At 51.6% G+C, this 26,534-nt stretch overlaps 10 protein-coding genes across 10 annotated transcripts; 6 read left to right on the top strand and 4 right to left on the bottom strand.

Annotated features, from left to right (window-relative positions):
* Positions 1 to 2,725: 2,725 nt before the first annotated feature.
* Positions 2,726 to 3,269, bottom strand: CLUP02_11479 (uncharacterized protein; the record flags this gene model as incomplete). Its single annotated transcript, XM_049290447.1, has 2 exons — positions 2,726 to 2,894; positions 2,956 to 3,269. 2 exons carry the CDS (start codon positions 3,267 to 3,269, stop codon positions 2,726 to 2,728), a joined length of 483 nt encoding a protein of 160 aa, XP_049147592.1.
* A 362-nt stretch (positions 3,270 to 3,631) lies between these two features.
* On the top strand, positions 3,632 to 4,206 carry CLUP02_11478 (uncharacterized protein; the record flags this gene model as incomplete). The annotated part of the gene is made up of 2 exons (XM_049290446.1): positions 3,632 to 3,917; positions 4,097 to 4,206. 2 exons carry the CDS (start codon positions 3,632 to 3,634, stop codon positions 4,204 to 4,206), a joined length of 396 nt encoding a protein of 131 aa, XP_049147591.1.
* Positions 4,207 to 4,528: 322 nt separating this feature from the next.
* Positions 4,529 to 4,786, bottom strand: CLUP02_11477 (uncharacterized protein; the record flags this gene model as incomplete). The annotated part of the gene is made up of 1 exon (XM_049290445.1): positions 4,529 to 4,786. The coding sequence occupies one exon, from the start codon at positions 4,784 to 4,786 to the stop codon at positions 4,529 to 4,531; it is 258 nt and encodes an 85-aa protein (XP_049147590.1).
* Positions 4,787 to 7,406: 2,620 nt separating this feature from the next.
* CLUP02_11476 (uncharacterized protein) lies at positions 7,407 to 12,293 on the top strand (the record flags this gene model as incomplete). Its single annotated transcript, XM_049290444.1, has 18 exons — positions 7,407 to 7,527; positions 7,619 to 7,670; positions 7,732 to 8,166; positions 8,468 to 8,599; positions 8,665 to 8,758; positions 8,793 to 8,842; positions 8,914 to 9,018; positions 9,177 to 9,235; positions 9,298 to 9,463; positions 9,505 to 9,910; positions 9,984 to 10,149; positions 10,200 to 10,323; positions 10,417 to 11,273; positions 11,324 to 11,464; positions 11,542 to 11,570; positions 11,626 to 11,664; positions 11,703 to 11,951; positions 12,021 to 12,293. 18 exons carry the CDS (start codon positions 7,407 to 7,409, stop codon positions 12,291 to 12,293), a joined length of 3,498 nt encoding a protein of 1,165 aa, XP_049147589.1.
* A 3,277-nt stretch (positions 12,294 to 15,570) lies between these two features.
* CLUP02_11475 (uncharacterized protein) lies at positions 15,571 to 15,882 on the top strand (the record flags this gene model as incomplete). The annotated part of the gene is made up of 2 exons (XM_049290443.1): positions 15,571 to 15,660; positions 15,706 to 15,882. 2 exons carry the CDS (start codon positions 15,571 to 15,573, stop codon positions 15,880 to 15,882), a joined length of 267 nt encoding a protein of 88 aa, XP_049147588.1.
* A 371-nt stretch (positions 15,883 to 16,253) lies between these two features.
* CLUP02_11474 (uncharacterized protein) lies at positions 16,254 to 16,649 on the top strand (the record flags this gene model as incomplete). Its single annotated transcript, XM_049290442.1, has 1 exon — positions 16,254 to 16,649. The coding sequence occupies one exon, from the start codon at positions 16,254 to 16,256 to the stop codon at positions 16,647 to 16,649; it is 396 nt and encodes a 131-aa protein (XP_049147587.1).
* Positions 16,650 to 16,755: 106 nt separating this feature from the next.
* CLUP02_11473 (nicotinate nucleotide adenylyltransferase) lies at positions 16,756 to 19,584 on the bottom strand (the record flags this gene model as incomplete). Its single annotated transcript, XM_049290441.1, has 7 exons — positions 16,756 to 16,971; positions 17,218 to 17,409; positions 17,457 to 17,549; positions 17,613 to 18,721; positions 18,844 to 19,217; positions 19,279 to 19,348; positions 19,437 to 19,584. 7 exons carry the CDS (start codon positions 19,582 to 19,584, stop codon positions 16,756 to 16,758), a joined length of 2,202 nt encoding a protein of 733 aa, XP_049147586.1.
* Positions 19,585 to 21,265: 1,681 nt separating this feature from the next.
* On the top strand, positions 21,266 to 21,469 carry CLUP02_11472 (uncharacterized protein; the record flags this gene model as incomplete). The annotated part of the gene is made up of 1 exon (XM_049290440.1): positions 21,266 to 21,469. A coding segment is annotated over one exon (204 nt), but the record flags the coding sequence as incomplete, so codon positions are not given.
* A 697-nt stretch (positions 21,470 to 22,166) lies between these two features.
* On the top strand, positions 22,167 to 23,644 carry CLUP02_11471 (pectate lyase C; the record flags this gene model as incomplete). The annotated part of the gene is made up of 3 exons (XM_049290439.1): positions 22,167 to 22,381; positions 22,453 to 22,597; positions 22,670 to 23,644. The coding sequence occupies 3 exons, from the start codon at positions 22,167 to 22,169 to the stop codon at positions 23,642 to 23,644; spliced, it is 1,335 nt and encodes a 444-aa protein (XP_049147584.1).
* Positions 23,645 to 24,686: 1,042 nt separating this feature from the next.
* Positions 24,687 to 26,438, bottom strand: CLUP02_11470 (G-protein coupled receptor; the record flags this gene model as incomplete). Its single annotated transcript, XM_049290438.1, has 4 exons — positions 24,687 to 25,439; positions 25,498 to 25,713; positions 25,771 to 25,975; positions 26,038 to 26,438. Coding segments are annotated over 4 exons (1,575 nt in total), but the record flags the coding sequence as incomplete, so codon positions are not given.
* Positions 26,439 to 26,534: the final 96 nt, after the last annotated feature.

The raw sequence follows: 26,534 nt of genomic DNA, 5'->3' as shown, positions 1-26,534 counted from the left end.
ATAACGGTTACAAACGTTTCTAGATCTTGCATATATTGCCTCTCCATAGAAGAGAAGAAGCTCGTTGTACTTCAGATTGATTTGCGGCTTTTTGACTTTCATTTCGGGACCGTGAGAGGAAGGGATTGACAAAACTGTGGATGATGAGCATAGACATGTATATCGATACGTCAAGTTGCATGCGAATGGACGACTACCTACGAGGTTACAATACTACAGTCAAATACGGCAGAATGCATCGTTCTGCATACGTATTGACTAACTTTACAAGGACTTGCCTCGCCCAGCACTAGACATAGCATATTTCTGCAGAGCATTCTGTCATGCGTTGTAGAGTCGCAGACCCGGATCCTGATTTAACAGGCATGAGGCCCGTGATCACATTTCATCCGAGTCAACAAATGAAACTCGTGCAGGTAAATGCTTACAGGAACTTCGAATTGAAATTCCTACCTGAGTGACGAATGGCTCTCGTTTACAGAGTCCGTTCGGTTCAGCATGCCGTGCAAGATGGGAATCAATCCTCTCGAGACCAACGGCACGGAAATGGTTCCAGCAGATCTATATCAAGTTCCTACGAATAGCTGGTCACAAAAGAGGAATCACTTTCATCGAACTTGGTCGTTCCGACATCAAGTTCAGAGTAGCGAAAACCAGCCAAAAGTCGATAGACGAACTGTAGTACCAATGGCCTTTGTATCCTACAGGCTATGGCCGGCAAGCTGGCCACTCTGTCAACTGCTAAGATGGCTTTAATATGAACATGCGGGCTTTTGTAGGGGCAATAATAAATTAACTACTAATCTGATCGTATTTCCCTTATATCTACTACCTATAAATAATCTCAAAATAGAGCAGGACGAGGAGATTGGCTGCACTCGGATGTAGTGATACTATCCAGTAGGTAGTTCATAGAATGATTTTAAAACGCCTTTCGTTCCTCCACGCCAAATATCTTTCAACGTGTAAATACCTTGATAGAAAGTTTTCTATCCCGTTTGCGCAATGCTAACATCAATCTAGCCTCGTGCTATCTAGCAGGCGGGCCTCCTTAGCGAGATACTGTAAATGCTCCTAGCTATTTCTACGTAGGCCCCTCTGGATGAATATCGCAAGCTACCTTACATAGCGCTTTTGATCGTCGAAAGGGCAGCAATAGAAAATGTGTTAAGTAGCAGGAGATTGATGTTAATAATTTGCCATGAACAGGCAGGTATACTGGGTTCTTCTCAGCTTATGGACGATGAACAGCGTGCTAGCCTATCTCAAATTGAATTTTGTTAATATTGATTTTGCCTGTAACCACCTATCAACTCCCGTGCACTCATTTGGCGTCAGCTCATCGTCCCAACTGACCCAAATCTCATTCAGAATTCGTTGAGCTGACAAACCCTCCCAAGTCCAGTTCTTGCGCCCCACTCCAAGAATATAATACTTCCAAGCAGCAGACACCGCGAGCCTCCTCCACGAACCCGCGTCCCGGAGCCGATCGCCGCTCTCGTAAGGCCGATCATTCCTCACATATCGTCAGCTGCCATCATCCCACCAACACACATACGAACACCCCCTTTACCTCATCTCGATGCTCATTCGGTCTTGCGGCGGCTAGAACCGCCAATTGCAGCCTTCTTCGAGCACCCTCTCTCCGACGTCTGACGTAGGCTCATCCTCTGCTATCAGGTCCCCTTCTCTACAACCGTCTCCGACTAGCTCTATGCCGATCCATAAGCTCGGTGGGAGCTTCGTGTAACGACCATCGCACAACGTCGCGCTTGTATGGCCTCGTGTAAAATGTCGTACACCCTTCCACCCCCCTTCAATGCGTCCCAGAGCGTTTTTGACAAATTGTCGATAGAAATGCCTGGAATCGAGCCTTACTCGACAGAATATTTTCCTCGTGTGCAACTTTTTCCCGTCATACAAATTGTCCCGTAATACGAATCGATGGTGGGTGTTGTGGGCGACATCGGTAATCGGTGGCAAATGACGTCGGCGTGCTTTCGTTATGTTCGGAAGTTGGTGAGGGATCTTCGTGTGGCGCAGGTCAACCACCACAGATTTCGCAGGCCGCGACTCATTCGTGACTAGAAACTATTGGGTATCGTCAATCTTACAAAAAGTGGTCGAGATTGGAAGCTGTCACTAGATGGCCCTGTCGTGATTGCGGAAGCCAGGTCGATGAGGATGAATGAAAGAAATTCCTTTGGTCAATTCGAGGTCGATACCTCTCCCCGCCTATGGCGAGGTATATAAACAATATGCGAACGTAATCCCCAAGGCCGTAGCCCTATACCAAAAGCCCGAAACGCCTGATGCTGTCCTATGCCCAATATGTCATTTGACGGTCTGTCGAAACCCCCAATGATGATGATGTTCGTTAGTGTACAAGTTGCGAGCCGATGCAAGTTTTTTTTTTCCTCTCCAAATACCGTGTCCGTGCCGTAAAGCCATAAACGAGTTCAGTATAACGCTATAGGCCATTTCGGCCACAAGGGGGTATCATGCCCTTCGCGGGCGGTGTCCGATTAGGCAGTGTAGTGGGTGCTCGAAGAGCACTTCCTTGGTGTGATTGTTCCTGAATGGCGTCAGGATGCGCGTCCCCCTTCATAGGTGATCAAGCTGTCGCGGTCCGAGTGCGAGTCGACGATGGTAAGGAGCGATTCAACGGGGGTGATGTGATGCAATCTGTGTCCACCTCTTCAATCTGAAAGTGTGCGTAGATGCCTTATTTCTTGCCCTTGGTTGGCGCGGCAGTGATTTTACTCGTGGTCATGAGGTCGCCAATGTATTTTTGGAGGAACTTGTTGTTGTTATCGAGCTTGTCATGTTCTTCTCTGACGGCCTCGATGCGGTTGAAGATGGTCAAGAGCGAGTCTTGCAAAGCCTTTGCGTGTCTGTAGAGAAGGGTGCTATTAGTGATTGGCGCGTCTTGAAGTGGCAGAGGGTTTCGTTTACCTCTTGAGCTCTTCTCGCGCTTCCCTTCCTAGTGCTTCGATGTCTTCACTGGTCCTCCGTGGGCTCATAGCCCTCACGTCGTCGGGTCCAAATTCTGCATCTATTGGGCCCACTGCCGAGCTGTCCCGGGGTACCACCAACGGCCCGCTGCTCTTTCTGCTGGGCAACCGAGGTCGGATAGGAGTTGGCTGGTGGATGTGGTGCTCGTCGTGGTCGTGATCGACAGAAGAAGAAGATGAGCTTGATTGGGACCGCTCGATGTGAGGAGGGAGATGCGATTGTTCGCTGAACTGTGCTTGGTGCTCGTTGTCCATGTTGACAACGTTGTCGAGTTGGCTGCTGAGGTTGTACTGTGAAGTGGTGATTGTCGGTGAGAGTACTGCGCGAAATTGCTGGCGTTCAGGGGACAGTATGGATTGATACGATTGCCAAGGGACAGGAAAAGTTGGTTGCTAAAGAGCGAAGAGGGCGGCTCAAAAGGCAAATATGGTTTTGAATGGATGCAACTCCGTCACCAGGCTCGAGTTGAGAAACGGGGTCTTGCCACCTTGTAAAGCAGGGTCAAGGCTCTCTGGAGCAGGCTCACAGTGGCGGAGGAGTCGAGGATGGCGGCGGAAGAGTCAGGTGGTTGCAAAGGTGGTATTAGTAGCGGTGATGGCGGCGGGTGGTGGTGTATATGGGGCGTGGATTATTATGGAATGTAGGGGTATTGGTGGTTGTATTCTGGAAGCAAGTAGGGTCCTACCGGTCTCGTAGGCAGGGACAGAGCCGGCGGCGGGAGGAGGGAAGAAGAGCAGATGAAAAGGACCAAGCCGAGTGTCGAGCAAAGGGGAAGAGAAAGAAAAAAAGGCGCGGTGGGCCGCAACGGGTAGTGTATGACTATGAATGGGGGGCAGACGAGGTCTCGTGGGTAGTGGGTGGGTTTTTGGGCAGCCTCTGCCTTTTTTTTTTTTTTTTTTTTTTTTTTTTTTTTTTTTTTTTTTTGTTTTTTTTTTCCTTTTTCTTTTTTTTTTTTTTTGGGGGGGGGGTTTTTTTGTTTTTTTGGAAAAATGTTTTTTTTTGTCTTTTTTTTTTTGTTTTTTTTTTTTTTTTTTTTTTTTTTTTTTTTTTTTTTTTTTTTTTTTTTTTTTTTTTTTTTCTGCGCTCAATTTTCCCTCTTCCTTGTCACTTTGTCTTTGGGGGAGGGATATGTATGGGTTCTTGGAAGAAATCGTCTCTCGCGCCGATTACTTCTCTTTTGCTGCTCCTTAAGGTGGGGGTCGTATGGCAATCGGAATTTGGGAAGCGGGAGAAAAGAGAATAGAGACCCAAAGAATAGGTGACTGAGAGTGGGAATGTCGTGGAAGTAATACGGGATTGCGACGGTAGGGAAGACCGAGCGAGAGCACGGAGGTGATGAGCGACAGCAGGTATGTATGTATGTATGTATGTACTCGGTAGCATGCGGTTGCGTCGACGGCCGTGGTAGCTGTACATACAATGGAATGCGATCTGTGGGAATGGCAGAGAAAGAGGTGAAAGGGTCGCAAATAGCTGGCTTGGCTTGGGTGGGGTTTGCTTCAGGCGTTGACGTTTACAGGCGGCCAAGTTGTCGCGATCTGCGGTACTCAGGACCAGTTGCAAATGGGATGCCCTCTTTGGCCCTTTTGGTTGGACTTTGGAGGCTTTGTGGTGTCGATCGGATTGGGGCCCTTGCCAGACTCCCACCCAATGTCGTAGGAGTCGAGGATTGAGTCTGCGGCAAAGGCAGAACGGGGAGGGTGTGCGAGCGAGGGCGCCTTGAGTGCTGCTGGGGGTGGTGGAGAGTGACGATGGACACGACAGGGGTCATCGAGAGGGACCGCAACACAACGACAGGGGCGGGACAGGAAAGGTCGAAATGGCAGTCGTCCGTTGTAACTGGTTGTTATGCGTAGAGTGGCCCGGTCAGGCTGAAGCGGTGTGGAGAAGGATGATGTTATCGCAACCGTTTTGTCGCCGTGCGTGTGTCGTGGGTTGTTTTGCCTCTGCAACTCTTTCTCCTGAGGGAGCCTCAACTGGGACTGGGTTTGCTTGCTTTTCCAGACTCGAGAGGTGTTGCGTAGCTGGGTGTCTCTGTCATGCCGTGCGTCTTGGATGGTATTCTTTAGGGTATTCGCTGGTTCGCCTGGTCGGTGCGGTGCAAGCTGCAAAGAACTTGAGCATGCCACTATGCCAATGTAGTCAGCTAGGTACCTAGGTAGTGGCTAGGAAGCTGAGAGTTGGGAGATGCAGGTGGGGGCCGTGATGCTGTGCTCCTGTATCCAAGCACGGTGTGGGATGTGCGTAGCCATGTAGGAATGGAATGCTATGGCATGTATGGGTTCATACTAACGTTTCCTGGTGTGTGGTGAGGGAGCGGCAGCATGGACGGCTCCCGTGTGATGTTTGATTGACCACCGAGTCCAGTGGAATTACGGGAGGGTCGAATCGGAGATGGTGAGAGCAAGCTGCCACACTGCTCCGGCGCCACTGAGTGCAGTTTTGGCTAGGGTAGATCTTGACCGTGATCCAGTTCGTGATGCTGCGGCTGCGGTAGCAATCTGCTCTCTACCAAGGTATGCAAGCAGGAAAGATGGCGGCAACCGTGGTCTTGGACTTTGTAGTCTGATGTGCTGAATAGAGACTCAGGTCGAAAACAGATAGATAGTGCTTGACCCCTTGAACCAGCCATGCACCTATGGAAGCAGAAACACGCCGAGCAGGAATAGTGTAATGGTGCGCAGCGGGGTGGCACGGCCTGGTTGGAATTCGAGATTGACGACAACCTCAGAGGGCGACGGCGTGTTTGTGATTGTTTGCGCCTGAGACGGATGAGACTGATGAGACGGACGGATGCCAGAGAGGGGAAGGGCGGTACGTACCGAAAAGCTCTGGTCACTGGACTTGTCCGTCAGGGCACCTTCAGAAGTTCAACCTGGGGGGGGGGAACGCCCAACTTCCAAGTACCTTACCTAGGTAACTATGTACATAAGCAGGTAGTGTATCCGTAGGTTGTTGCTAAAAGCGTCCAAGTGCCCGGTTAGAATGCAAGGTGGGAGGAAGCATTTGGGGGGCAACGATGAGGCAAGGAACCGCGCAAAAGATGGGGAAAGCAGGGAAAGACCTGTCGTGGGAAAAAAAAAACCTACCTAACAGGGAGGCTACCGCTTCCACCGAAGGCCTGATGTACGTACCTCGGGTCTTTCCATTGGATCCAGGGAAAGTATCCCCGTACCGCACCGGCGGGTCCTTTAATTCGGTGTCCCTGACCCTGCGCTTGCAAATTGGTGCTATTTTCTACGTATCTTAGTACTTGTTCACTTGACCTGAGGCATTCCTTTTCTGCCCACATGTCATGCTGGCCTTCCCCACACATTGTGACGTTGGTCGGGCATGTCAGCACCGCACCCCGGTACGTACACAGTAGGTATCCAAAGGCACATGATCCTCTACCTAGGTAGCTAGATACGTAGATACGTACTCTCAAAAGACGGTCTCCCTTCCGTTGCTTTCTCTCCGGCTTCCACGTCCACTTCCACTTCCACATCCACTGCCCCGTCCCGTCGCTAATTGCAATTTGCTGGGTGTCACCGTGCCACACCGGACGAGCTTCCGTTCCTCTCATCCCGTCCTCATCCTCGGGCCTCTCCTTTCAACCTGATTCATCGTACTCCCGCCCTCCGGGCCTTTCTCTCCTACGGTCCTGCCACCTCTTTCACGATTTTTGACGATTCTGTAGCTTGTACTCATAGTCTGGTCTGTACTTGCCGACTGCCGCCTGCCTGCGATTTGCAATTCCACCTTCTTACACTAGTAGGGTGTGACAAGGCACTAAGGCAGGTGGCCCGGAGTCTTGCCGACGTCGCTCCATGTAGCAATCCATAGCAATAAGGTATTAACATGCGTCTCGCTGAGATTGTTAAAGCTTGAGACTATCCGTACAGCTTTTCCCATATAATTTTATCACGGTCGTGGACTGGAAAGCCCCCACCTACACAGTCTTTGGTGCTGGCCGAAATCATCAATTTCACAAATGCCACCCCTCGCATCCATCACTCCCTCTTGACTCCTTGAGTCGTAGCACTGCTGTGCAACCGTTAATGCCGCCGATCCCCTACATTACTACTTGCTCCTGCTTCTCTTCTCCTCGACATCGTGCAAGTAGTTACCCACCCACCACCACCACCACCACCGCCACTGCTGAGCGATCCAAAAGAAATCTCCAATGGAGAAGCAAAAGTAATTGCATGCCAAGATACCTCACCGATTCGTTGGCAAATACCTATCAGAACTTCCACACTCACACTTGCTACTTCGTACTCACCTGTCTAAATGGGTAGCAGAGATATTGCTTAAGTATCAGGATTTGTCTTCCCCGACCTCCCACAAGGACCCTGGATCTCTAATTAACCAACCAACCAACCAACCAACCAAACAACACACTACACTACATGGAAGCGAGCAGAGCAAATGCTGTTTACTACGTAGAAGTCAAACGAAACCTACCCTTTGTGTCTGCGCCTGCGCCTACGCTGTGTCTCTTCACCCGCCGCCCGCGTCTTGTGGAACCAAGTACCCATGAATACCTACCTTAGGCAGATGGGTACAGAGTAGGTAGGGATAGCAGCAGTATAGTCACAGAGTACGTACGGAACCTGCACAGAGTACGCATTTCTGCCTGTCAACACAAGTAGGGATACTTGGGACTTTGCGCCGTTGAACCCCTGCCAGAGCCCAAATTGACTGATCAGCGTCTGTGACGCCATACCGTCCAAGGTCAAGACTGACACCCCCGATCTCCACCATCCATCCACGACAGGAACTCGAGAGCTCAGAGTTGGGCTACGGAGACCTATCCATCCATCCACAATCCGAGCATACATTTAGATTTGTCTGCCAGGCTCAACGCCTGGCTTCTCACTGGCGCGCGAACCTCTCCGCCGTCCACTCCCGGCAGACAGCAGCCGGTTTGACGGCATTGGCGCCCTCCACCCATCCCCGTCTTACCACTCTTGAGTCTTTACCTACGGATACTGCCAGGAGACAGGCGGTTACTATCATGAATTCGTCTCCAGTACAAGAGCGGATTCCAATCCCCATACGACCGCCTGCCTGCCCGCCTGGTCGAAGAGGCGTAGCTGCTCAACTGCTCACTCAGCAAGACTCAAAAGCATCAAAAGTAGCCACGCTAAACATCCGCATCCGGACAAGGTATGTGGAATATATATGGATACACCACGCTACGCGTCGTATGGGGCATTCGAGGGCGGCAGGTCGCGATCGAGGTGGGGGTTTACGGTCCCTTTTTCCTTCTCGCGATGGAGCAACCGTCCCGCTCTCAACCGTTTGTTCCCAATCCTGATCCTCCCGTTCCTCGTGTCACGCGGCCAAGACGATGAGAGACTCGCCCTGGGACCGACATGTCGTGACAGTGACATGGCGAAGAGAGAATTTCTTTTCTTCACCAGCGACACTCTGCTCAGTTCGAACCTCACGTCACCACGCCTCGCAGAGCCGGAAGCCGAAACTGCGCGGCTTTGGGCATCCACGATGCTTATTTCAAGACATTGACCAACATTAGCAGCCGCCAGCGGTCAAACCCACGATACCTACCACTCTGTCACATCTCGGGATACCGACCGCCGTCCGCAAAAGATGACAGGATCTTTCCCTCCCACTAGGGCAGGCCCCCAAAACTCAGTCGTCCAGTGACTCCCCACCCACCCAGGACCCTCTCGGCCCCGTTCCTACATTAGAACAACCGCCCGACCCAGGTAATATTCAGCGCGACGTTGTACAGGATGTATACTAGTTGTTGCGCTTGCACACTACATTAGTTTGGCCAGCGCCACGGGTCCGACTGGGAACAAGAGACGGGGAGCACTGCGTAAGGCAGGGACAAAGAAGGCAGCACAAGGCAGAACTAGTAAGGAAAGGCTCACCGGCCAGGTAACCGAGAGAGCAAGCCGCTTGCTCGCCTGTTTGCTTGCTGTACTTGCATGCGCTGACCGCAATGGAAAACCCAATAGCTGAGCGAGAAACCGAGAAAGAAGCATATCCTTTGTGTGTCTCCGATGCAGGGACCCTGGAGAGACAGGCTGAGATCTCGGATGGCTTTTTCTTCTCTCTCGCTACACTTCCACGCTTCTTTCCAGGGCCACCTTTCTCCCTGATACACTAGCCCTCCTCCCTGCTCTCTAGAGTCTACTGATACCTTACAGTACGATAGGTCGGCCTCAGGGATGTTTTGATTTTTGTTCCCAAACTATCGACGAACCTCGTGTGTACGGATATTTACTCTTTTTCTCGCCCTCAAACACAAAGATTGGTGATTGCCCTCAGCGAGTACAGAGTACTTCGTGCCCCTCACGCAGTTTGCCTTAGCTATGACGCGGTTGCTGGCGGCTGAGAACACACCCGAACGACTGCTCTCCATGGATTCTGGCATTCTGCCCGTCTGCGCCTCCAAGAATGATCCCGGCGCCACAACCGTTGCATCTTACAGGCTGTGAACTCTCAACTCTCCTCCACCACCACCACCTCCACCAGGAAACCTGACACACCGAGAGGGGCCTCGGACAAGGTACCCCGGAGCCCCTGGCATCGGCCGAGTGATGTCATCGGATCAGCGGCCGAAACTTGTCTTTCATTTCATCAGCCTCTCAGATCGTCTGCTTCGTTCCCTCAATTTTGCCTCTCGCCATGCAGCAACTGGCAGCCTGTCTCCCTGCACCGCTCCGGCAAATCACGAGTCAATCCTTCTGCCCAATCGTCGCCGTCATCCAACACTTACGCAGTACACGACGTCTCTGACCTCTTCAAGCGTGTTACCGTGGATCCCGAATTCCTTTTCATGCTGCCCACCGGCGCCGTTTCACCACCTCAACTACACGTCAACGTTCTTGGGCAGAGGAAGCAGAGCAATAGACTCGCAGTATTTGCAAATATGCTATGGGTATCAGAGGCATTCGCAAGCACGGCAATATAGGCATGGGAGCCCTCGTCAATTCCCCGCAACAGAGCAACAGACGATCCTCTCTCAAACCTGCGTGCGAATGGATGTATTCAGACGTTTCTCTCACATGGTTCAACATTTCAGCCGGGGGCTAAGTGAAGGCCATTGCTTGGTACTGGCCGTCTGGGATAGGACTCGCGCAATTGTACCGCCAGAAACACGCTTCTCTCAGGCTTGCGGTTGATGTCCACCGTTGGCAGAAGCTAAGAGCAGATCTCTATTCGCTAAGCCGCCACCGCTGGTGAGGAGCAGATCATCATCATCGTCGGCCCCCCGTTCTCCATTGTTGTGCGATACTCACGTCCTAAACGTTCATGTACACCGGGCATGGTGAACGGACGGATCATCACTGCGTCCCGTGCATATCGTCAGGCGGTCTGAATTTCGCAGCAATAGCATCGTGTGTTGGCGGGCTGCCAATGTCCAATGGTAGGATGAACACAAAGGTTCCACTTGCGAAATCCCCAAATCCACTTCTCCATCGCACAACCTTTGAGTTGTCTCCATCTGTCCACTCCTGACTATTCCAACAAACGCGGCCAAGCAGCCGGTTTTTTGCTCAACGCACAGCCTGCCGTGTTGCAACTTCGCCTAGCATTCCCCGGCAACAGACCAGCATCTCTCTTGTGTTCGGCGTCCGAAACTAACATCTTCCCCGAATGGGAAAACGTCAACAACAAGGACGTACCCATATCAGCTTCCGGCAAGACACCTGGCGAGGGCTCTAAAAAGCAGGAATGCGAGCATGGCATTTTGCAAAAGCCCAAGGTCCCCAAAAAATTGCACCATCTTCTAGGCTCGTACAGTGTTAGCGCAACCGGTTTCTCACAATGTTTCCGTCTCCCCTGTCACCTGGAAAGGACCCTTTCCCTTTTCCTCTACAGCCTTTTGCCAAATCAGTCTACCCCATTCCCCCTCCTCAGATTCCGAACGAGGCAATGGGAACAAGTGATCGGCGGTGCCCAGCATGAAGAGCGACGCCCGGCACTCAGAACAGCAAAGCGACGATCCCACAATAAGCCCGACTCAGCCGATCGTCTCCGGCCAATGGCATTCCCGGTATGGGGATCGTCATCCAAAAGTAAAATCCAAGGGGTGGTTGTCAGTGCTGCACTCTTCCACGTCTGCGTGGACGGGTCAGGTTCCGGGAGGATATCGTTGCAAGACTACAACGTCGCTCGCACTGCGATGCCCTATCATGGCTCTTACTCACATCTCATCAGCAGGACATATCAGGAACAGGATGTCTCCTGTCCTAGGTACTTGTCCACGATCATTCGACAGAAAGGCCTTTCATTCGCATGTTCGACCACCAGACTAACACCGCATAAACCGTTCTGCTCCGCCCCCAAGCCGGGGAGAGACCCGGGATATCCTACGAAATTCGGACCACAGGCAACATAATAGTGGGATCATGGCCGTTCCTCTTGCCGCCCACCAGTGTCAGCGGCTTCCCTGCATTATCGTTTGTGCCATGTTTCGTCTCCCGCGCAGGTCACCTTATCGCACGGTTGTATCTATTGTCCCTCCTTCTCCCTAGCGACTCTCGGGCACAATGTCGTCCTGATTAGACACTCGTGGTTCCTGGTTCTTCTCCGCCGTACTTGTTGGGATTGGGTTCACCGTACATCACATTCCACACAACCACATGCAAGCGCGTCCCGGACGGCATGAATGCCGGGGCCACGGAACGGGTCAGATGAGACCGGACGGCGACTTCCTATGACCGTAGACGCGCAATCTCCCTTGTTTCTTGGTTCTTTTCCCCCGCCCGTCGGGACCAAAGCCCAGTTTGCGAGTTGGTCACAGAGTTGCTACCCAGCGGCGGCGGCGGAGGAAGGCAACGGCGCTTTCGCGAGTCCCCGTTTCTCGTGTTACCGTCGTCACCCTGCCTTTTGCCATCCGGTGCCGTGGCGCCGCCTTGGTGCACATCGACTTGGCTTTTTCTGCTTTCGCCTCTTTTTTCTTCCGTTGCCACGAGGTGAGTAAGTAAGTTAAGCGTTTCTGCCCGCCAGAGGACGTCGCAACGTCAACCTTGGATCGTGACCAGCTCCTCTGTGCCACCCCACCAACAACGTGTATTTGCTCGCCGCCTCCCTACCCAAAAGCATTCGCCGCCTTGGATCCTTTCCCGGCGGTCGGGCGCGGTAAGGCATTATCTGTACGAAGTATCTCACGTGCAGACATTTACTTTGCTCGGAAGCTGTCCGGGATTTTGCTGAACCGGGCCCCAATAATTCCTGTTGGAACAGAGTACAGACTGCAGATGACGATCCAATTATTCGGCCAAAAAGAACTGGATCCCCAGAAAGGAACGCGTTGAAATTCTGGCGTTTGCGTGAGATTCGCGTCGGCCCCGCGTAACCATGGAGAACAAAGAAACTGGGAAATCTCTTCAATGGCAATCTCACGACCCCACGTGGATTTTCCCAGGTACTACTCACCGGGAGAGTATCTGCAAGCCAGAATTCCAATTCCCGGCTCCGGCATACGAGATTCAAACAGCCGTACATCGGTATGTCGTGGAGAGTCAGAAGTTTATTGTAAGTTTTGCAAATCGTAACGAGCCAACCCGTACATGTGTTTCCGGTTTTTCAAATGGGGAAAACCTGGTATCGAGTCGCAAGTGCAACGTTGAACGGTCTTCAAACGTAGTAGTGGCCCAATGGGTTTTAAAAAGCTTGACTCAGCTGACAGTCTGAGCCCAAAGCTGGTGGTGGCCCTGGTGGGTAAATGGAAGACAAGCAATTTAGCAGCTTTTCTCCATGACTGTTTCTATGTAATCTCTCTTCGGAGGATTTCATCCAGGTGGTTCCATGAGAGTTGGATGTTGGGGTTTCCACGTTGACTCCCCCCATCCCCGCCGTATGCAGTGGGAAACTTTACGATTGTTGTAGGCAACGATCTTCCTACCTCTGGAGAAGCGTCAACGGCGTCGAAGGCGTCGCGAGTGAAGCCCCTTCAAACAAGAGATGTGGATTTTATCTTGTCTACGTATATCGCGCCTGCATTTTCTGGAGGTATTGTCCTTGGTGGGATGAATGGCTTCGGATAGGTTTTCCTTTCCGCTTGGTTGGCTGGTTGGTGTTAGTATCGGCATCTAGGTTTAGTTTGCTTCCACGGTGATACGCGTCATGAAAATGTGGGATAAGCGCGCGGGACTTCAGACTTGATGGTTTGAGTGACTGTAGTGGGTTTCGTGGTTGAGTTTTCCCACGCTGAGATGAGATCAAGACTGCCCACGTTCAGTCAGAATGAAAGGAGAACATTATACGCTATCCCTCATCCAACAGAGCAGGGTGAGATGAGTGGGATTTCTTGAAGGATGGTTGGGAAGTTTCAATGTTTGTAGCGGTATCATGTTATGACGACTTCACTCCCTCCTCATGGTTTGGAGAAAGGGGTCCCAAGGGTTCGATGCTGGGAACCAACAAGAGGATGAGCATGATTAGTGTAAGGTAGTCAGAGGGGTCATGCTGACGCTTTTGGGGTATTACACTTTGGGCCTGCGTCTTGCATGTGCAAATGTGCGTGTTGTCCGCTTGGCAGGCTCCTGGGGATATTCACTGGATGGACGATTCTGTGTGAAGGGGTCCAGTGGAAAGTCAATCCTGCCCGGCGGACTCAACTCCTAAGTTTCTTGAGAAAGTGGGTAGTAGAAGTATCATTGGCTCGATATTTCCCCCCCGGTCTTGCGTCTGCATGTGGTTTCTAGGTTTGGGGCCGAGTTGGAGATGTTGCGTGTTGGGTTTGGTGTGTTTTTGACGCTTACTGGTTTGGGAGTTACGAGCGTTTGGACGTTGATGATGACGAGAACGAAAACTAGCGAGCATCCTCATACTGGACCCTGGAAAGCCATGTGAGATGCCTTGGCTGAACCCAAAAGATTACCTATAAGTTTATGTTCTGGCGCGGTATGTGTAAAATGTGGCTTTAACGAACGATATGATCACTGGATTAGGATCATGTTTCGAATCAATTTTCCAATATCATGATGATGCGTCGTTTCTGGCTTTGAAAATACATATATATCGTCTTCGCATTCGGTCTCAAAAGTTGCCAACATTATGCGAAGAGATTCTCCAATGCGAAGAGATTCTCCAATGCGAAGAGATTCTCCAATGCGAAGAGATTCTCCAATGTGAAGAGACTCGGTTATGGAAGTTGAATGTTTTCAGTTTTGTATAAATTTTTGAATAACTCGGGCTCTCTCGTGGAAGGGTTGTGTCTGGAATCAATTCACTTGGGCTTAAAAGTCGTAGCAGCCCATCCATAAGCGCTTTCAATCCAATTGAGTGACCACAACATGATCGTCTCCTGAACCCTGTGACCGATTTTCAATAGGTTATACTTATCCAGCGCTATCTTTTAGGCTAACAGTTTGAAGAAAATGCTTTAAGCCCGTCTCTTAATGTCCGTTCTGTCAAATTTTCGAGCAAATGTTCCTCTGCTCAGAGCTTCCTGAAATGTTCATGATTCAAATGGTCTTGAATTTCTAGAGCTGCAGAACCTGCAGAGTTTCTTAGTATAGCTCTGTAGAGTCGTAAACTCCAGCGAAGAGGGCTTCTGTTTATTGGTTCAGAGTTACGAGTTTGCGCAACCTGCAATTATAGTGTAGTCATCGTAAAGCTGTTATCGATCTCCGGTGTTTGGCTCCCAAGATACAGAGAGGGCAAGATGGGTCATCAGACTACGCTCAAAGTCAAATGTTACTTCAATTCTTCAAATGCATATGCAATTCAATCTTCATGATGTTTAAAGTGACTTGGGAATAGGGTTGTTGCTTCGAGTTGTTCAAGGTCTACTTCCCATATCCGCCGTGAACCTGGTTCGAAGAGAATGAATATCTCGGTATAATCGCAGTCACTTAGGATAAGTTATGTATACAAGAGGATCTAAATCACTCCTCTAAAGCTTCCCGATAGTGAAAATCTACAAGGGTCGCAAGAATCTCACAGGGTAAATTAGGGGCTTGTCCAATACGTCTAATGGACGTTTTATTCCACACACTCAATTTAACTACTTCGAATTACCCTAGCTACTTCACTAAGATCCCTTACTGTGTTGTATTGTACTGAATATAAGAGTGAAATTAATGTGAGTAGATATATTCCCCTTCTTCACTTTTCTTCGAAGACTTCACCGGTCACGGACACATAGTCGCAAGCCCTTGACGTCGAATGCCCTCGTCTTGCCATCTTCCGAGTGCTCCCTCAGTGACGTGCACCAAATTCAACAGAGACTCCCCATCTGAAAGAAAGCGTCTGAAGAGGGTTTCTACCATTCCTCTCTTTGACCTTCCTAGCTTTCCATCACGTTCTTTGCAACTTTACAAACAAACTGAAACCGTCACTCATAAGAGGGGACTGTAAACCCTTGATTCTTGCCGAAGAGAGGCTCTTTGTTTCTTCTGAGAAAGTCTTCTGAGGCCTTCAATTTCTCTTCCTGTGATGCAGTAGTTCCTTCTATTAACGTAGCCTATAGACGACGCCGAAATTCGCCCTTTCTCTATCACCAACGCGGCAACGCCTTTGTCTGCCTTCTCAGGAGGGTCCCAGGCTTTGTCGACTATCATCTGTGTGTTGTCGATCTGATAAATCATGGCCATGATCGGTCTCCCTATTCAGTCAGGCGTCTATCCTGGGCCTGTCAGAACTGGTCCAATGTTCCGCAGATTGAAGCTGGGATCGGTATCCCCTTCCATCCCAATTTAGGATTATCTGAAGCTAAGATAGCTACTTGAAAAACTCGCCACTGACGGTGGCACCGAGTCCGCCCGTGTGACGCTGGGCTACAAGGACAGAAACAGCAAGAAGAATGTCCTCGTTGACATCTCCGACCCGGGCGTGCTCGTAAGGAGCAATGGCCGCGACTTCCCTAGAGTCACCAGCCTCCTGGATGACCTCCGTTAGAGCGGCTTTAGTCACCCCCTGGAGGGCACCTGCAGATCAAGTTCCTGATCTATCAACATAACAAGGCTTTCCTCCGGCGAACCGCCAGCATCAATATTCCCAAGATATGTTGCCGACCACATGCAGTCTATCTTCCAGAACAAAATGAAGGGCAGAGAGAATCCCTGGAGAGTTTTGGCTCTGGAGAAGGCATCCCACCCCACATTGACGAGAACTTCAAGAATATCGGCAAAGTGATAGCATTGGTCTGCCAGAAACGCAGTCACATCGCCAAAAGGCTAGAGCATCGTCGCTGACCATCTTTACCGGAACAACAAGACTCTGTAAGACATGCCCCTAAAACTTCTTGAAGGCATTGCCCCGGTTCGAGAATGCATGTAGTCTGCAAGCCTCGCTACGCTTCCGACGACGGCATGGACTGCCGCCTCACGACCGAGGACGGCACTTGCACCCTCTGTCAGCTGCCCATAATCGGGAATATCTGTGTCCATGAGCTCACGCTTAGGTACTTTGCTTCTGAATTCGAGCTAAGACGGGGTGACTTTATGCTTCTCGACATCATCACCACAGGTGCTGGCAACAATCCCATTACGCGGCATTGCCGCTTCCAGATTTTCGTCCATATGGATCCTGGGGGGAGGAACCTGAAGATAAACGCAAACTTTGACTGGAAGCCTTATAATCTTGGGAGTCTCAGCCACTGGCCTCCCATCACAGATATTGTCAGGTATCTCGACGATGAGAGCGCGATCCGAATCGCAGAATAGGCAGTTTCGAGACAACTGGCCATCACATGATAGTAGAGGCCAGAAAAGAAAGACGATGTATATGAATGCGTACATTGGGCCTCGTCTCAAGGGCCTGGCGACTTTGTCAGCGGTTGTGGAGAGGGTGGTCTGGTTCAGGTAGACTGTAGATAGCACCCTTGAAGTGCCACTTTGGCTGTTGAACACCAATTGTAAGCCTGGCATACCCATCGAACCATGGCAGCCACCTATCGAGGCTCCTGATCAGTCGCTTATGCTTGGAAACGTAGCGCTGTTGTCTACTTCCGGCGGTCTTGTGCAAGCCCGCCCTGCTGTGAACACCCTACCTCAGGATTCCGACCGCCGGATACTAAGTATCATGATTCAAGACTTCGATAGTCAACGACCTTGTTGAAAACGAAATAGGCTTTAACGGCCCCGACTAGGGGATGCAGACTCTTTGGTTGTTCAGTGGGAGAAGTCCCTGTAGTTCAAGATATAGATATCTCGCTCTTCATAACAAAGCCCGCCCTATGCACCTAATTAAACCCATGAAAAAAATATATAACAGTTAATGAAATGGATAGACTTTGTGCCGTCGTCTCATAAAACCCAAACGCTGATAGCCACGCCAGTTGTTCCCCTGCTTGTCCTCCTCTTTGCTCTTTGATCTTTCTGTCTCATCTGGATCTGGGATCATGTCCCTCGCTTCTCGCATCTGTCTCGCTCTCTCCTCTTTTTTCTTTTCTACAAACTCCCACGGGGCGTTTGTCCGAAATACCTTTCGTTCAGCATTTTAGAAGAAATCGAAAATCATTCTTATTGTACCTCTTTCTCCTTTCCCTTCTCGTTTGTTGCTGTGTCGTCTTCGTTGTAGAGGCCGTGCTCGTCGATGTACTTGATGACTTCAGCAGGGATGAGCTAGATATCTGTTAGCCGTTGGGTACCTCAAGACGTTTGCAATAACTTTTTTGGAAAACTCACGTAGTCAATGCTCATATTCCTCCTCAGCAACAATCGAATCTTGGTACTCGAAACATCGTTGGGAACGACTTGCGGAATGTAGTAGATCTGGTCCTCGTACTCCTTAAGATTACCGAGTGCCTCGTCAATATTTACACCAGCCCTCTCGAGCACGAAAGCACCAAAGTCACCCAGGATATGTCTCAAATCAGAAGGTGACCAGACGCCAGGCTGACTCATCGTGTTAATCAGGTCGGCGCCAGCAAGCACGGCAATACGCACGCGCTTACCGTTGCAGCCGCCGCGCTTGACGTTGATCTCGTGCTCAAAGTGGTCGAGGACGAGGGCGGTGGGCACGTAGGCCGTTTGCTCGGCCTCCCAGGGATCGACCATGAGGAAGCGTGAGGTCTGCTCGGCGGCGATCTCGCACATGCGGCGGCGGTGGCAGGCGGGTGCGAGGCCGCGCTTCTTGTAGGCGTCGGAGACGGGGGAGAGGTAGGAGCCGATGAGCTCAAAGTTTGTGTTGTAGCGGACGTAGTCTGCGGCCATGACGGCCATGCGCAGGTGAAGGAAGGTGATGGGGCTGTAGGAGCCGGGAGCGACGAGGACGAGGGGCTCGCGGTCGGGTTCGGATTGCTGGAGGCGGAGGCGGTGCTCCGGGAAGGAGTAGCCGGGGGGCGCCATGGCCTCGATTTCCTCCGGGGTGGCGACCATTGTGAGGGTTCGCGGGCGGGCGGCGGCGGTGATGGACGCGGCGAAGGGGTTGTTGCTGCGCGGCGTGCTGAGACGCCGGAGAAGAGAGGTCGGCGGACGGTGGTAGTAGGCTGGGGGCGAGAAAAGCCGGAAACCAGCTCTCATCAACTTTTTGTTCTGTTCCCTTGGGTTGCTGGGTCTCTGTCGTCGGTCGTCGGTCGGATGACGAGGGTGGATGGTAGGAGGTCCTGTGAGAGGAGAGAATGGGTATCGACTATGGATAGGGCGGGGAGGAGCTAAGGGAAGGTCGGCGAGGGCTCCGTGATGTTCCTTGAGGGGTTCGGTGTCTCGGAATGTGGCTATCGGTTCGGTCGGTGCCTGGGCCAAAGGCAGCAGCGGGCGGAAGGGGACGGGGGACGGAGAATGACGGGATCTGCCTGTGAAGAAAAAGAAGAGGTGGAATTGGTCAGCCTCGCGCCGAGTACGTCATGCAGTGATGGTAGATCAAGTATGAAATGCGATAAAAAGCGTACTTTTTTTCTTTTGTTGAATAGTTGACGTTGGCCAAAGCAATTGAACAGTGAGCTTGGAGGTTTTTCTTGGGATGACGGTAAAAAGGACGTTTCTGGTTGCTGAGGGGTGTGTTTTGGAGTTTCTGTGTTCCGGACGGGGATTGCGTGACTAAGGTTAGGAATGACACTGAGACTGCCCTTCTTCTGGGGGGGTGAAATATCTCGTTTTGGTTCTGAACAAGCGCAAAGGCCCGGGGGGAGGGAATGAAGTGGGAGACTGGAAGTGGGAGAGGGAAGTGCGTGGGTGCGTGGGACAGCGTTGCGGCAGTGCGGCGTTACGGCCTTCGTTGCAGTTGGTGGTGCAGGCGGGACGCAGGTGCTTCGCATCGAGGGGTTAGCGGGGCTGCCTACCTGGAGGGTACTTTAGGTTTAGTCATCCAAACACCCCGCCGCGGGATACTCTGTGATTGGCGGGGCTGTACATCGGCCACATCGGAGAAAGACCGGTACCATTGCCGAATTGCTCCAGGCCCGGCATCTCCGTTTTCGGGGCTTCCTACCTTGTCGGTAATGATAATTCAGTTGTTCATATTATTCTATTCTCTGATTCTCTGATATCTTTACTTATCAAATTGGATACAAAAGTACGCATTGGCAGATATCTCCAATGAGAGGCAATTTTGGAGGCCTACGATGCATGTCACGTCCAGTACCGAGGTGAGGGGTAGGCGAGGTGCGAACGGTCGACCGGCAAAGGCCGTTATCACCGGCAGGTTGCGCTTACCCATTACCCGACCTTGAAGTAAAGTAATCAATGGAAACCGCCCGGAAAAGACCTGGCTCATGAGTTCAGGAATTTCCGATGAATCAACACTGTCAGCCGCTGAGCAACCCTCGTCACAAACGTCAACTCTGCAATGCTCTAGTGAAGGCAAGCCCAGGGGCAGGCCCAGAGCTACCTCGCACTGCATCCGTCCGACGCTGTTCTTCTGCCTTGAACAACATCGTCCAGCCGCATAACAGCTCTAGCTGTAGTTTTCAAGCAGAGGCATCAATCTCTCATTCAAGCCCTTTATTCGTGAGTCTCGAATAGTAGCCTCGGTCAACACAGTCAATTCTCAACAATTTACTCAGCAGAGCAATGAGTCCTGTTTCTTGTGTTCGAGAGATCGACATACCTAAGTCTGAAGAACACGTGCCCCAGCTTCCTCACCCGCTTTATGCTGTCTCACTACCCCAACCACACCAAACCTGTCGCGCGTGTGCGTATGTGCAAGGGAAACTGAGTCGGTCGAGAGCTTCTACATCTCTCAGCCACGTGACTCAAGCAAACGGCTCGTGACCACAGCGCATTTGGGGAAGAAAAGGGTTTTTTCCGCAGTGCCATCTTTTGACCGCAACGTCTCCCCTGCCTCCGACATCGCCGCTCCTATTCTCTAGCTACGGTAATACTACCTACCTATGTTTCCGTAGGTACAAAGTACGGAGCATTCTTTCAGCTGTTGCTTTGGGGATTTCTTAGCGCTTCTCAGCGCTCCAATTGCCATGCTGCCGTTTCACTCGCCTCGGCCAAGACGGTCCCCAAGCTTCCCCCGGCACGAGCTGTCCGATTTTGCCAAGCAAATGCCCAAGGTGACAAAAGCTTTTTCGGCGAGAAGGCCAATCGCCGCACTCACTCACATCTCACCAAACGAGTCAAGGTTGACCAGATTGAGTGAGATTCCGAAGGTTGTCGGAATGAGGAAGTCTCGCTCAGCCACAAATTCGAATGAGCCACATTCACTGGCCACAGCGTCTGAAGTGAGATCGGATGGCAGGTAAGGCGTGATGAACCCTCATGGAGTAATCTGAACCGTAAACCTTGATATTAGAGGCTTGCCGCCTGAGGTGATGGCTTCGGGTCTTACTCATCGCAAGAACGCGTCGATGAGATGATGGTGAAGTGTGTCGTGTTCACAGCAATTTTGTCACCTACCCCTTCAGACTGTGATTCCGATCGTAACTGTCAAAAAGGAAAGCCAAGTCACGAGAGAAGGGCCTTCAAGTCATCAGCTCTCATTCTTGTAGGCTATCGGTTTTCACGATGGACGCATCACAGACCTGGACAAATCATGTATGACACTATCGAGAATGACGTCTGACAGGTGGGAAAGTCATCGGCCGAATGATGCAGAGTAGCATCCTAATCCAACCTTAATCCAGCATCTCACTTTGCAGATTTACCACCGTAGGCGTGTACCGGGTATTCGTACGTAGTATGGGAATGGGACATGCGCAAGGCCGAAGAGCTTCCCCCTTTAACCCATTCCACCGTATGACTTTACCTATGGCCTCCTTGTAAGGTAAGAATAGCCTCGCACTCTGCGCACTCGTATCTCACAAACAAAGCTAATGTCCACCATGTAACTGCAAAACAACTCTCCGGCAACCATTATCAACCTGAGAAACCAAAAATCCTCCGCCGTCCGCCGTGAGTCCACCACACCCCGGCCCCGAGTGGCTCCGTCCTCTGCCCCTTCAATATCACCCAAACGCCAGGGATTCCCCACCATTTCTGCCCGTTTCGGAGGACGCCTCCCGTCCGCCGTCCCCCTTGGGAGCTCAAACTTTCTGCCCATTTCCCACCAATCGTCTCTAGATACATCTACTTGTAGTCCGAATCAGGCAGGCTAGATGTGCTCAATGGATTGAATTGTCTGAATCCTCCGTAAGTGACTTCACACTGGGAGGTGATCACCGGGACTAGATCAATGGAAACGGAAAAAAATACACCAGGTGCAAGAGTTCTATGCTTCTTTACATCACCTCCCGTGCGGCCAAGCATCCCCGAACCAGCTACCACGACCGATGCATGGCTCAATGCCACCAACAGCCTACAGGCGCTGACCTCCGTCCCGCCCCCATGTGCATACACGCCCCTTTCCAATTCCCGTAAACTGACAAGGCGGAATGGATCATGGGGATGGGTGGTGACAAGCAAGACACCACCCCTGAGCAACCACCACACCACCCATCCCGGTGGATCATCACCGCGAAGAAGCTGTCCATCAAGAGTGCTACATAAGCAACCAAGAAACGAAACCTACAAAACTAAACCCAAGACTCCTTTTTTCGTCCCATCTTTTGGCTCTGGGTTCTCCTCTTGAAGTCTTGGAGATCTCGTCGCTATCCTGCTACGCGTGCTGTTCCATCCATTCCATCCCTTCGGCTCCCCCCTTGTTATAGCTTCTTTTCAAGCTTCATTTCTACCCAAACCCATTTGTTTGGTTTCGGGATTGTCTGGTACATTCGCTTCCGTTTCGCCTTTTCTCACTTTAGCCCCCCACCACTCGCTTCGACCTTCCCACCCTCCAACGATCCAATACACACCATGAAGGCTTCCGCGACATTGTTGGCCGCGGCCGCCATCTTTTACCAAGGCGCGGCCGCCCTCCCCGCTGTCGACTGGACCGGTACTGCCGTTACTCCGGCTAAAGTCGTCGAACGTGCCGACGCCGCTCCCTCAGCCTTCCCTGGCGCCGAAGGATTCGGCCGAAATGCGATTGGTGGTCGGACAGGAACGGTGTACAAGGTTACCAACCTCAAGTAAGTACTCAAACCACTTAGCCCCAGGTGTCTAAATAAGGACTCTCTCTGACTTTTGTTCTGTGCTACAGTGACTCCGGCACGGGATCTCTCCGTGATGCCGTCTCTCAACCCAACCGAATCGTCGTATTCGACGTAGGCGGCGTCATCAAGATTGACGCCCGGATCGTGGTGTCCAAGAATGTTTACATTGCAGGACAGACAGCTCCTGGCGGTGTAAGTGACCACTGAATCCGAACTTGAACGCAACATGACGACGAGCAACTAAGACCAAAAAAAACAATACAGGGCATCACAGTCTACGGCAACGGCTTCTCCTGGTCCAATGCCAACGAGGGAATCGTCCGCTACATCCGCATCCGCATGGGCAAGGGCGGCGACTCAGGCAAAGACGCAATTACTATCGCCGACGGCAAAAACATGATCTTCGACCACGTCTCTGTCTCCTGGGGCCGCGACGAAACCTTCTCCATCAACGGCGACGTCTCCAACGTCACCATTGCGGACTCTATCATCGGCCAGGGGCTCGAAACTCACTCCTGCGGCGGGCTCATGCAGACGAACGAGGGCGGCGTCTCCCTCTTCCGCAACCTCTACATCGACAACAAGACGCGCAACCCCAAGGTAAAGGGCGTAAACTCCTTCATCAACAATGCTGTGTACAACTGGGGCGGTGGCGGCGGCTATATCGCGGGCGACTCCGAGGGCGCGAGCTACGCGAATATCATCCAGAATTACTTCATCTCTGGTCCCTCGACCTCCGTCACGGCCTTCACGCGTGGCAACGCCAACTTCCGCGGCTATGTCAAGGATAACTTTTACGACTCCAACAAGGACGGCGTGCTCAACGGCGCCGCCCTCTGCGTCTCGACGACCTGCTACTCCAACATGGCTATCCAGACCACTGCCTTTGACTACCCCGCCCCAGCGAAGCTCCTCTCCGCCGCCGACGCCGTCGCGCACGTCGCAGCCAAGGTCGGCGCCTCCATTGCTCGTGACAGCGTCGACGCCGCTCTGGTGAAGGAACTACTCTCCTACGGAAAATCGGGCAAGCTCATCTCTGATGAGGCCGACATGGGGGGCGCGGGCGACATCGCGGCCGGCACGGCCAAGAAGGACACCGATGGCGATGGAATCCCCGACGACTACGAGACTGCCAACGGCCTGAACCCCAATGATGCCTCGGATGGTATGAAGATTGGTGCTGGCGGGTATGCGAACCTCGAGATTTACGTCAACTCGCTCGTTCCCGCCGTGTATTAGGCTCTTTTTAGCCTGGCAGGCCGATGCCCCGAATGAGCATGATTGGAGGTTAAGAGGGACCGAATCTCTATGGAGAAAACACCTTGGCTGTATATAGCACGCGCTTTTTCACATATTTTCTTGTGTATACCTACCAAACTTACTACCCATTGTCGACTTTTACGACGAGGCATATATGTTCTTTCAAATGGACATAGTCCATGGCCTTTTTACAACTCTTGTTACTTTGCAGAACTTCTCAACGTTCAAGTCCCAAAACTGAGCGCCAAATTTCGCTGTGTTCCCACAAAGTGTTCATGCATGCTCGTTTGCTGGAACCCGGATCTAGAGTACGGCGCCGGTCCGGACGGCAGCAGGTGGTGGGGCACCGGAGCCACTCGCTTTCCGGGCTAACAAAGCACCTTATCTCGCGAACACCCGGCCTTGACCTCCGCCCGAGAAGAAGTGGGCCTGTCACAATCCGAAGAATGAGCCTTCTGGAAGGCGCCTGCCGTCTTGCAGAGTTGGCGAGAAAGTTAATGCCCGCCTCCAAGGGGGATCGACTTGAATGCGTATTGTTACGGACGAAGCTAACTGCTAATCATTCAAATAGGAGCAGCTACAGGTCGAGCCATTAGAAACTTTGACTATCCCGAACCAGAGCCTACAGAGGCTAGAACTGGCTAACGCTCTAGTCTGCGAATCTTCCCAGACATCTCGTTCAAAGGTATCCATGGCTTGTTCGAAACAGGATGGCATTTTGCCATGATTAACATTGTATCGCCGACATGGTCAGGCAGTTTGCAAGTACTTGGATCGCGCGCGTGACCGACCGCCACGCTTCCGATTAATATACGACTCCAAAATCTTCCGTGATATGTGAATGAATGTTGGTATCCTCCTCGGTCAAAGAAGTCCCGCTCAAGTGTTCGCCACCCCCTCCCAAAGCATTTGCCATATTGACATCCAGAGTCATTCCCAACCACCTCACAATCATACGGTGTCTCTCATACGGCAATCTTCATCTGTGACCCATCAAATTCCGGTAGGTGCAATCGACGAATCATATACTAAAAGATCCTCTCATTGCTCGGACGTTACCGACTCCCGAAGGGACTGTCAACTCGAGTTCACTCGTTTGATCGCTGCCGATAGCTTTCGTGTGCCCATAGCGACCGTTTCGAAACCTGTCTTGGTGATCGCTGCGAAGGACTTCGATCCTAACGCCGCCTTGGCGACTTTCGATACCGCAACTTCCAAGTCGAACCTGGTGACGAGAGCCCCTATCTTTCCACTCGTCTCTGAACGTCGTCCAACTAGTCATGAAGAAGATGACGGCATTCCATACTCCTTGAAGTGGGAGGACTGTGGCGCTGGCGACGTTCAGGCCAAAGCTGACAACTTCGGGCTTGAGAAGATTGACTACTCTGTTGATAGAGCTTGGTGTCCATGTCACCAAAACAGAGATGGCAAAGATGAAACTGGTTCTGAGGTATGCAAGCTTGACAGGATCTAGACGATCCAACCTGGCAGAGAACTTTGTACCAACGCCCCCAATTCGTTGAAAGACAGATCGACGGGGTTTTCGTGGCGGGGGGTCTGATGTGCATGTGGTTTCGAACCGAGGGCTTGGTGTACAGTGTCCATCCTCTTCACTCGTACGCCATGACTGTTGGTGTCGGGGCTGTTGACCGTCCGACTGCTTTGTAATGGCTAGGGATGGCACCTGGGGAGTCCAAGGCCTGGGTGCCATCGTTGTAATTTGTATATCCGTCACAGCGGTTCCATAGAAAAACTCGGTACGGGTTGTGAGGTTCTGAGAATCGTCAACTTCACGCCAATTCACAAGTAGCCCTGGCGGTTTGACAACGTACCTTTTCTGCTGAGTCTCGCTCATCCGAACAGGATGTGTCTTTGCAGTCTCTTCCGGTATTGCTGAAGGTGAGGTTGTGGAGTTGATTGCGGTGATGGAAGACGTGGTAGCCGACGGCAAAATAAATAACGCATGACCCAACAATGCAGGTCCAGATGGGAATATAATAAGTGAATATACGAAGTTTGGACCAATCATGATTTATCCAGCACCATATCTGCGAACGTTAGTCACCGTACTTCATGGCGAGAATGCAGAAAGATCGTCTACGTACGGTGGCATCTCCGTAGATAAGGTCATCTGGGCCACGAGGTCGGACTAGGAGACAAACAACGGCTGGGATCATGGGGAAGCCAAAGCAAATAGCGCAGTAGACCCAAATGTAGCGTCGGAAGGAAGAAGGATTGGCACCGGCGAAGAAGACGAGGTAGACATTGACAGCCATGGCGAAAGACCACCAAGGGTCAGACTGCATGAACCTATTGCATCGAGTCATCAGCACTGCCTGTACAGAAAAGGCCAAATGAAGGAGAAGACGAACATTTCGAGCAAAAATGCTTGTGCTTGACACAGAGCGGATTCTGCTCCAGCTCGCATGCCGTCGTAGCCCATGGCACAGGCAATGCTGGCACCAACATTGGCAATCGACGCGAAGACGATGAAGAGATTTGGAACACTTCGAATGCGCTTGAACTGCCAGTAGGTAATAAATATCAGAGTGACTCCGACCAACGACAGGGACGCGCCAATTCTTTCCAAGGCGATAATAATGTCGATCTGGGACTGGCTGAGGGACTGCACTTTCTCGCCCATGTCGGCAACTGGCCCGTCCTGACCGTCCATGAATCCGGTTGATGACCAAGGTCTTCGCTTTGACGTAGTTTGGTAACTTTGGTGAGTGATCGAGCCGTTGATTGAGGCAGCGACTCGAAGACCGACTGGGTCATAAGGTCAGTCATTTTTGTCTCCTGCGTAGGGAAGTGCATCCTGGGGAAAGAGCTGCAAGCATACCTGCCTCCGTATCTCAACAGCTGAGAT

The sequence above is a fragment of the Colletotrichum lupini genome, chromosome 6 (assembly GCF_023278565.1).
Source record: "Colletotrichum lupini chromosome 6, complete sequence".
In the NCBI taxonomy this organism is placed as follows: domain Eukaryota; kingdom Fungi; phylum Ascomycota; class Sordariomycetes; order Glomerellales; family Glomerellaceae; genus Colletotrichum; species Colletotrichum lupini.
This window is presented reverse-complemented; position numbering and strand designations above follow the sequence as displayed.